The 11,163-nt window shown below is 31.7% G+C and overlaps 1 protein-coding gene across 10 annotated transcripts in view; it reads right to left on the reverse strand.

The window, feature by feature from the left end:
• Positions 1-2,465: 2,465 nt before the first annotated feature.
• LOC117124519 (MAP/microtubule affinity-regulating kinase 3-like) overlaps positions 2,466-11,163 on the reverse strand; it is a 79,682-nt gene continuing 70,984 nt past the window's right edge. For 7 of the 10 annotated variants that reach the window (XM_033270768.1, XM_033270764.1, XM_033270767.1 and 4 more), the window contains 2 exons: positions 9,514-9,555; positions 2,466-6,361 (listed from right to left, as the gene is read on the reverse strand). In XM_033270768.1, the coding sequence (XP_033126659.1) occupies positions 6,031-6,361; positions 9,514-9,555 (373 nt within the window). In that variant the 3' untranslated portion in view covers positions 2,466-6,030. Of the gene's footprint in view, positions 6,371-9,513; positions 9,556-11,163 lie in introns of all 10 variants that reach the window. The other 3 variants (XM_033270761.1, XM_033270765.1, XM_033270762.1) reach the window with 2 other exon arrangements.

The raw sequence follows: 11,163 nt of genomic DNA on the forward strand, positions 1-11,163 counted from the left end.
AGTTGTAGTTATCTGAGTAGTGTTAGCCTTTTTTAAGTGATAGGAAGCTAGATGAGTAGTTGGAGAGATTTAATAAAATTTGTATAGCTTTATTTTGAATTTGTTGAGATTTTATTGTGGCACTAACCTATAAAGAAATAGAGAATTATAAAAGGAGATAGGAAGAGTTAGTGAATGACTTAAGAGGATTAGACTATCTTTGGATAACATCAGACCAAAACAAAATTGCTTGTTTGCCCTCCTCCACCCGCCCCTAACTCCCTGAAAAAAAAAGGGAGGGGGGTGGGCGGAAAAAAAATGTGAGTGAATTTATCTTTATTTTTTGCCAGGTGCCCTACAAATTAGTCTAAAGTTAGTTGTGGGCTATTTTTATTCCATCTGATGAGTATAATCATAAAATAAATAAATAAATAAAACAATTTTTCTGCCTGCCCCTATTTATAATTTTTTTTTAAAAAGAAAGGCAAACAAACAATTTATTTTATTTGGCCTCATATATTTGTTTGTAAATAACTATAAGTTGGGATAGGAAAAATAAGTAGTAGTTATTTTTAGTTTGGTGCTGCCCGTCATACGCGAGAAGTTGGCATAGAGTTGAATTCATAACTCTATTGAGAGGAAATACGAATTACTTAAAATATAGAATTTAAACATCAGGATCAATTGATTCTCATTGAGCGCCTTTTGCTAAAATACCGAAATACAACATTAAAGAATGGTATAGGTCTATTACAATTTTTAAAAAAAATTTTTAAAAAAATTTAAAAAATTCTGGTCAAATTATGACGGACTTGGACAAAACTTTACTTTCATGAACCCTGACTCTTTTTGTTTTTGAAAAAGGCAAAATGTACCGTATTAAGAATAGCTTTATAAATTAGTGAAAATTATTCCCATTTCTCGTACAAATTTACAAGCTTTTAATGGTCAGTCGAAAAAATGTTGTGCACCATATGCATCCCTTCCCTTATTCTATTTGTAGTCTATTTTAAATTTGTAAACTACAGTTGATCAAACAAATTATAACAATATAGCCTACCTTGTTAATGAAGCCGCTATTTTTTTCTCCTTTTAGTCTTATGTTCCTTTATATCAGTGTACACACTATGAACTCACCTGCAATAAACTTCGCCTTACCTCAACCCCTTACCTCAACCCCACTTAGTTCGGTCCATAACGAAACACGATGAGAGGGATGGTGCAGTCTCGGTAGGAGCGCTGGCGTTTCTGCATTATGGCCCATAATAATTTATGGGCTATATTGAGACTATTTAATACCATTTATGAGCAGGTATACATGTATGTAGATTCTTTCAGTGTTCTTTTTTTTTTCCTCTTCCACAATTGGCGCCACAACCCAGAGGCACGTAGGTCCGTGGCCTATTGAAAGATCTACCACCACACCTCCAGTACTCTGCCATGGAGTATTTTTGAATGAAGAAACCAATTACCAAGTAATCTGGCTTTTCTTGCGGTTATAAAGCGCACGCCAAATCTCCTACCGTAGTTCAGAATCACAAGCACCACAACTGTATTGTCAAAACAACTAACAAAAGCAAAACACAACACGTACAGTACAACAGACACAACACTCGGAAAAAATAATTCGAAGTACTAGGCAAAAGCGAGTGTCCAGTAGAAAATAATGGATCAGAAATGTCCTTCAGTTCAGTTGGGAGATTATTCCAAAGTTTGGTAGCGTGACAAGGAAAAGCAAACCTTTCGATTCTCACAGGTTTCCCAGCACACCCCCCCCCCCTGCCCGACCTTTAGGATAATGTTTTTTGTGAGTGTCGACCAAATTTAACATCTGACCAACCACAACAAGGCCTTAAATCGAGCTCGTCCAAAAAAATTCACTTTCCTGTCTCACAAACACACGTATTTACATATGTTTAAGCTGCCATTTTGTGGGACCTTCTTAGCAACAAAATATTCGAGGGCCAGTGCTTAGTGGAGTAGTCCCTTATTGGCATATGGGCTAATTTATATTGGCAGTAGAGCCAGAAATTTGCCCACAGGTGGACCAACAATTCAGACAGTGGGGTCTGAACCCAGGAAATGCACAGAACCTCTAGGAACAAACAAATACCTTTATTGTTTAGGATAGCCAAAGATTTTGCTTTTAGACCACAATACTGTATTATAAACTGGCAATAAAAATAATGCTATTCAGATCAGCAAATTAATACTCTTAGCCCGCTGACAGGGGTCCATCCTCATCTGGCATTAAATAATAAGACCCAACGGCAAAACAACGCAACTGCTATTAAATTTTTGATAAGTTACGTTGTTTTACCTTGGAACAGCTTACTTAACAAGTACTGTCAATCAAGATGGACATATCACAATCTTTACAATAGGCATAGACGCGCCACATTATACATACATTATCAGATTGTGAGCACTCCTTCAAATATTACCGTACGTGATCGGAAGTGACAAAAGAGTAACAACGAAAATGATGTAATTTTATCTTCTTTAATCTGATCCTTCGGACACTAGTACATCTAAAACTGAGTGCTAGAGCTAGCACAAAATTACAATGTATGGAAGCAACCGCAGTTCTCTCCTTGCACGCGACTGTCTCGCACTGTTTCAATATCACATTATAATCACCCATGTTAATAATAGAGTTTATGTATGTAGGCTATTATCAATCCCACTATCTGGACACTTTAGTGCGATTGATAACAGACCGGAGTATTAATATTGTATTGTAATCAAAACCGTCCATTGGTACATAACAGAACATTACATCATCTGTGTTTCCCCATTTGATCGATGAAAAAACAAACAAATCTAATGCCTGAAATTTATTTTCCAAATCAGCCATGGTCTTGTCCTCCAGAGGGCGTTTGTTGGATTTTAATCACATCCAACAAGATTTGCAAAATTTTCAAAGTATTATGAGGAGAAAATATCTGTAGTAACCTTATGCTATTATATAACAGGAATTAACATTTTAAAATCGAATGAAACTATTTTAAATTTGTTATGTAACAAATTTGAAATTTGTTTAAATATAATGAAAGCATGAAAGTCCATAAGTAAAAAAAAACTCTTGCAGAGATTTATAAGATAAATAAATAACTAAAATTATAACTGTGCTATGTATGAAATGACCATGGCTGATCTGAAAAAAAAAAATCTTTATGGCTTTAACAAAACAACGGTCTTTCTTACACACACTGATTATTAACTATCGCAATACAGGCCATGTATGTCACAAAGTAATTACCTACCGATAATATCAACATCATTAATGGGTGGGGAGACATCAGACAACATTTTATTGTTCTTTAAAAAAAAAAAAAATTAACACACAAAAAATTAGTTGACTAAATGCAATATTCTCCACAGTACAATTATTACTATTATGCAAATATACACATTTTTTGCAGTAATTCTCAGTAAAGCTGACTTTATGTACAGTTTGTATAACTTCCCTCAAAAAATTCTCTAATTAAACTGAACAAAATAAAGGCCTAAAATCAACTTTGATTTGTCAAAATCAGAACATTAATTTTCTTTTTTTATCTAGTACCGGATAAAATGCCTACAATCTGTTGTATGTTGTATTTTGATATGCAACATGGGCATATTGTTTAGGTAGTGGCAAACCACCCTATGTGTACATACTATAATAAACACTTATTTTTATTTTTACTGTAGGCCTACATCTACCATGTAACACGACTTGGTCCATTTTATCAGCAAAGAAAATATCTAACGGCCGGTGATATAATTAACAGCAGGAAAATATACTAAAAAAATAGCAATGCGCAACCACATAAAATATAAAAACTGTGGTAATTTAAAAGGAAAATGAATTGTCTAATTCATTGGTTTATTATATTACTTATATTGCTTAATTAAAAAATATTAATACAAGGGTAATTATCAAGATTGTGCAGTTATATCATTAGGAATTTTAACAAAGGTGTGGTATTACTAAATTGCATTTATCAAATCCTGCTTTTCCACACTGTCATCTCCCACAAACCAACTTATACATTCAACAAATGCTACAACCATAAAATTCACCAAAATCAGGATTCAATTTTGCACAGAAAATGAAAAACATAAAAAGCTATTTTTTAACAGTTGTTTATATCCCTCATTAACCTTATTAAACTAATTTTCAAAAATATTGGAAAAATTAAAGGAGATAAGTGTTTTTTCAAAAGTTTATGGCTGGCAAGATTTGTATGGTGGGGAGGCTACTGTATGGGTATCATCTCTTTCTGTAATTTGCATACTCTACTTTGCCATGCTACTTAAAAGTTAAAATGAAATGTTGAGTTAGCTTATTTATACTGTTTTCTCAGAATGGCAACCTAAATACTGCCCTCTGTGAACTGGGCTAAAAACACCAGATCAGGTTGACTTTGATCACATTATATTTTTCTCTTGTTTATTTAATTTCTAAACCTCATTTTATTTTTAAGCTGAATACAGACATTTTTCAATTAATTGATAATATTGGAATCTGTTAATGCTTTTTATGTTATTTAATTTTTCATGAGAATATTTTTGCAACTCAACACTATTAAAATAGAATCCTCCATACTTTTTAAGATTTTTTTTTTCTCTTATCAAATAAACACATCTAGATATAGTATTTGATATTGAAATTCATTACTTTCTTTTAAAACGTATTTGTAATTCTGCAAAAAATGGGAATTAGAAGCACAGGATCCACACCAAGAAGAAAAAACATTATGACATTATTGTTTCATACAGAGAAGCATTATTATTCCAGTTGGTTTTTAGAAACTTCAGCAATAAAAATGTTTGAAGTGCGAGTATGTCACACATGGATAATAGTAGTGGGTGCATGTAGCCACAAGGAATCTTAACAGGTGCGGGATTCTGAAGTTTTTTTTTAAACAGGATTGATGAGAAGTGGCAACTTTTAAAAGACAATCATTACAATTTGTTTCAAATATATAGTAGATTCAGATTAATTGCACAACTCATATGAATATTTCCATATTTGTTACCACAGGACAAAACAGTATCCATGACAACACAGTATACCAAGACAGTAAAAAAGCAACCTCCCCCACCAAAAACCAACTTAATCCTATCTAGCAGAAGTTGAGAGGCACCTGAAAATATCATCATCATGGCTGCAATAAAATTTTCATAAAAAACGTGCAAATGAAATACAGCATTAACTCTGCACGATTACTTTATACGAACGTGGACAACACACGTCACCAAGAGCGCAAATCAGTCATTGCAAACACATTCAAGTTCATTGTACTCGGAATATATTTGATTAACTATACAGAAAAAGCCTCAACAAATATATCCAATTTAAAACCAAGTCCATCAGTAAAAAATATCTCAACAATTGGGTATATTTTTAGGCGATCAAGACGGAAAAAATTTCACCAATAAGGCTCTCTTCATCTCCAATAAGGATTAAACATCTACAACCTCAAAATTTACCATTAATTTTAATTCTGTTGAACGATGTTATTTCATTTTAATAAATGATTTTCCAATATCAAGGTAGAGTGCGAACCATGTTGGTTATATATTTACATATTGCAAATAGTTAGCATGCCTTGTCCATGGACCTACCAAGCTTTTACATTTCTGTTTTTTTTCTTAAATAGTTAAACAGAACTAAAATTAATTAAGTCTAATGAGTGCTAAAATGCAGAAAAGAGGGTGACAAACAAAATAATTAGACAAAAAAAAATTATACAAAAAAAATTATTGTAACATATAAGATCATTTTCACTTAATGTGGGAGGATGTATATATAATATATATATATTAATTTTTTATATTCAGTTTTCTTGAAATTCTTCTGTCTGGCCTTTCCTCTTTTAGTTTGGAATCGGGTTCCTTGGCTTGCGAATCAAGGGAGTTCCGACATACTGCTTAGGAATCTTGCTATATATCCTACCATCACATTTCAAGCCGACTCCAACCGAGATAAATCCAGTGGGAATTCCTGGCAATTATTATCCTAAGCTGTGCACACATATTCACCGGTAATGACAAAACCTTTTACAAGCACAGTTCATTTGATATTTTTGATGCAATGTTTTTGAAAGCAATGGATGTCCCCGATATCCTCTTGAAACGTACACCGTTGAGCGACAGTCGCGGTAATTTACAAACTTCCATCTCCCACTGGATGAGGTTTTCACTCGAACCATCCCCATTGACACAGAACACTAGGTACTTCTCCCGTTGTTCAAAGTCAATATTCAAATGTTCTAGAACTCGTTGTATCTCCATCATGATCTGTTCTGGTTCCTTAGAACTTGTCGTTTTCATGCTAAAAGTAAACCGTAACGACCTTGGCTTCACCGCATCTTCCAGTCGTTCACGCTCACTAAATGATCTACAAAGAAAAAAGTTACAATAAACCATCACAATCATAACTTGTTCGAACTAAAACAATAGACGGTCAAAATGTCACAATATAATTCTACAGTGTTATCAACAAAATTACTACTGTTACATCGTTAATGATATTAAACAAACTGTGTAATATTATTCATTATGACGTATGGTAATACACTGCACATACCATGCAATTTGGTGTCAATTTTTGTTCTAGTAGTCAACTGTTATCTATATAAATGTATTTTGTTTTCAAGGTTACATTAACCAATATTTTCACATATTTGAAATGTTAAACGTCACAAAAAAAAATGCATTAAAATTTTGTATGGACTTTGTGAACTATATTATTGCTTACATTTCCTACTAAGTTACTTACTATAATGGAAATATATAAGAATCTGAAATAACACAATTTATTTCTATAAATATTTTAATATAGGCACCTACACAAGGTAACCATCTTGAATTATTAATAATTATAAATATGATTGCATACAAAATTAAAAAATGTGAAGTTATAAATTAGAATTCTGTCTAGTTCAATGCATCAATGCCTAGCAAAATGTGAAAATCTTTGTCTAAAACTACACATTTTGGTTTGTTAAAATTTGCAGAATCAGAAATAATTGAAGTAGCTATAATCTATCAATAATTTTATACACTTGTAATCATCTATCATTATCTTTAATATAGTTATGTTAATTCTTATACTACTGTCTCTTATACACATCTAGATGTGTATAAGAGACAGATATATAGTAGATTTATATATACATACATCCAGATGCACTCACATTATTAAGACATGGTCCAGTAGCGAAGTAATATAGCAGGAGAGATAAAAAAATAAAAGAGAATGCTCATCGTTAACATATACCGAAGCACAACAACATATCTGATTATCAACAACTATGGACATGCAGTTAGTAATTCAAGTAGTAGTGGCAATTGAGTTATATTTGTCAACCACACACAGTAGTGATAAATATTTCAATCAGTAATGAGCTGTACAGTGTACATAGCTATATCCTCCTGAGTGAAATTGTTGCAGAAGGGCCATTAGTTGGTGATACATTTGTGGATATTATATATATCATGACATGTATTGTGAATAGCAATGAGCATGCATGGATGAATTAACCGGTATGTATGCACCAGCAGCATGAATTTATCTTGCATTAGTGTGTATGTACCGGTGTGAATGTACCAATAATTAATGTAAATGCGTGTACATATACCAGCATGAATATAGCGATAAGCATATCAGCATGTTCATACCATATATGGTATATGCACATCGGTATGAATATGCATATACCTGTGTGATATAACTGGTGGGTATTAATTTACAAGTACATGTGTGTGCATATTCCAATGTGAATATACCGAAAAGCATATACCATCAATGTGATTGTACTGGCGTTAGTGTATGTAACGGTATAAAATGTATAAATGTGCCTACACATACCGGAATGAATATACCGATATGCATACACAAGTGGCGGTGTGATTGGTCTATACAGGTGCGATTTCACTTGAGTGTACTATTATAAATGTACCTGTATGAGTGGTGGTATGAATGTAATTGTGTGAATGTACCAGTACGAAAGTGCTGATATGAGTACACCAGTGTCAATGTACCGGTATGAATGTACTATTATAAATGTACCAATATGAATGTGGTGATATGAATGTAATGGTGTGAAGAATGTACCAGTATGAAAGTACTGGTATGAATATACCAGTGTGAATGTACCAGTATGAATGAAGTATTATAAATGTACCAATATGAATGTGGTGATATGAATGTAATGGTGTGAAGAATGTACCAGTATGAAAGTACTGGTACGAATATACCGATGTGAATGTACCGGTATGAATGAAGTATTATAAATGTACCAATATGAATGTGGTGGTATGAATGTACCAGTATGAAAGAACTGGTATGAAAGAACTGGTGTGAATATACCGCTGTGAAGATACGCATATGGATGTACCAATATGACCATACATGTGTTTATACACTGGTATGAATATAACTATGCGTATACCGGTGTGACTGTGCTGGTGTTTATGTACTGGAAGGCATGCAATGTTGTAAACGTACCAGTATGAAAATACCAACACCTATACACCGTTGTGATTAGTATGAATTTACTAGTATAAATTTATTGGCATCATGTATCAGTGTGTATCATATGTATATAACAGGTGTGATTGTACAAGAACAAATGATTACAAACATGTACCAATATAAATTTACAGGCATGAATGTACTGGCATGGATGTATCGATATATGAAGGTACTGGTATGAATATGCTAGTATGCATGTATCTGTGAATGTATAAATCCACAGGGTTTGAATGCACCAAAATGAATATACTACTATTGTGAAGGTAATGCATGTATCAGTATGAATGTGATATTATGTATTTACCAGTAAGTATGTACCGATGTTATGGTGGTGAAATTTATTTACATTACTGATATGTTCAGTGGGATATTTACCAGTATGAAAATACCAGTGTAATGTGTTTTTTCTGGTAAATGCACTTATGTATGCAGGAATCAAGATGCCATGATTGTGCAATGATTATATATATATATATATATATATTATATATGTATCTATGAGGGTTGTGAACAACTACATATTTTTCAATATAGCTATATATTTTTAATATTAATAGTTTCTAATGTGTATAAATATAAAAGCATTAATATTAGTTTTGATTTGATTTGATTCATGTAATAATATTTGATTATAGTGTGACATGCAATAAAATATGTAAGTCGGTGTTGCAGTGTAATTAAATGCTGATAGTTATACACTAAAATATATAAGTACAATATATCAATATTAAGTGAAATATTCATTTTATATATAATAATTAAGAAACAAAACCTAAGTCATTAAATATTGTGACAATTCATGCATATATACAACATATGATATCAGAAGATATTTTCAAAGTACATAAAGCAGATAAAAGTATTATGTAAAGATCTGGTTATGGTTACACTGCTAAATACCAAACGTTAACAAAATGTGACAACACAAATATTGAAAATATATGATCGAATTGTGTTTAAAAAAGGGCGTTAAAGAAACGGTTTGGAGGCAGTAGAAAGCTGACCTGGTTCTCATTCCGACCATGGGTGCCATAACAGTGTTGCTACTGTATATTTACAGCAGAGTATGAAAGAAAAGGATTTTTATTTTATTTCAGTTATATTGTAGTATATAATTTTATAATTATTTAACTTAAGGTATAATCCAAAATATGAGGAAAAATATTTGTATAATTATCTAAAATTTAGAAGAAACAAAATATGAATATTTAAGTTAAAATATGTTACAAATGTAATGTTTCTATATTAAAATAAATACATTAAATTGAGTTGTCTTTTTAATTTTCCTTTTTTTAAAATTAATTTGTCATCAGTTTTTCTACAAAACAATTATAAAAATCATTAAAACAACTTCAACACAATTGAACACTTTTTCTCCGTAATGTTCCATTCACACTATCAAATGACTGGCATCATCAAGCCCATATTTTTTTTTGTCATAAAACTTGATAGTGTGAAAAGGGCATATACACACAGCTGAAGAAAAAAAAAATACCACTTCTAATACTGCACACACGCACACCACTGCCAAAACAAGCAACAGAGTCATACAGGCCTTTCCACAATGTTCTGCTAACAAGGAAGGTGGAGGGTAGGGTATGGGGTACAAAATACATTGCATAATTACCATTATTTTTCAGCATTTCCATAAAATAAATCACAACTGATGAAGTGGAAATCATTTTTACAAGGGAGTAGATATTGAAACTCCCTTACATTGAGCTCTACCCACTAAACAAGCTTGTGTGATTTGTCCATATATGAGCACAATGGTCTTATATCACATCCATATATGGGCATGATGATGTATCATATCTATATATGAACGTGATACCATATATGGGCATGTCATATAACCATATATGGGAATGTCATATCATATCCATATATGGGCATGATGATTTATCATACCCATATATTAACATGATAATGTCATAATATATCCATATAGGAACATGATGTCATATAACCATATATGGGCATGATGTCATATGTGAGGTCTCACCACGAAATGAGATGCATCGTTGGTGAAATTGATTGTAACCTTGTGTCGAATTTTTATTTTCATGTTCCTGTGCGTAGGCTTCGTACCAATCATTTGTTAAAAGTTCCATACTCTCGTGTTAATGTTTGAACTAATGGTATTTTTTGTCGTGTTACACTTTCTTATAATAATCTAGTTCAAATGTTTTCTAATATTGATATTTTTAATTGTAATATTTCTATTTTCAATCTTATAATAAATACCGGTTTTTAATATATTATTACAATTTTTTTTTTTTAATACTTTTTTTTTTTTTTTTTTTAAATTTTTTTTTTTAAATCTTATATATTTTTATGAATGATATTGTATATTTTTATGGCGACTTTGTTATTGGTGTTTAGATACACTGTTGAGTCTTGAATAAATAAATTAATATAATATTGAGATATTCACCAAAATAGGTCAAAAGCAACATTTTTTTGAATAACTTGATACTTATATTTTATGATTCTGTACTTTTTAAGTGAAATTGTTGGTGAAATCATATTGAGATATTCACCAATATAGGTCAAAGGCAACATTTTTACAAAATTTTTTTGTTTGTTTTTGATACTTATATTTTATGATTGTGTACTTTTTAAGTGAATTTTCTTACTAAAACAGTGCTCTC

This window comes from Anneissia japonica, unplaced genomic scaffold (genome assembly GCF_011630105.1).
Source record: "Anneissia japonica isolate Jap-2015-1 unplaced genomic scaffold, ASM1163010v1 scaffold287833_len2544123_cov190, whole genome shotgun sequence".
Lineage (NCBI taxonomy): Eukaryota > Metazoa > Echinodermata > Crinoidea > Comatulida > Comatulidae > Anneissia > Anneissia japonica.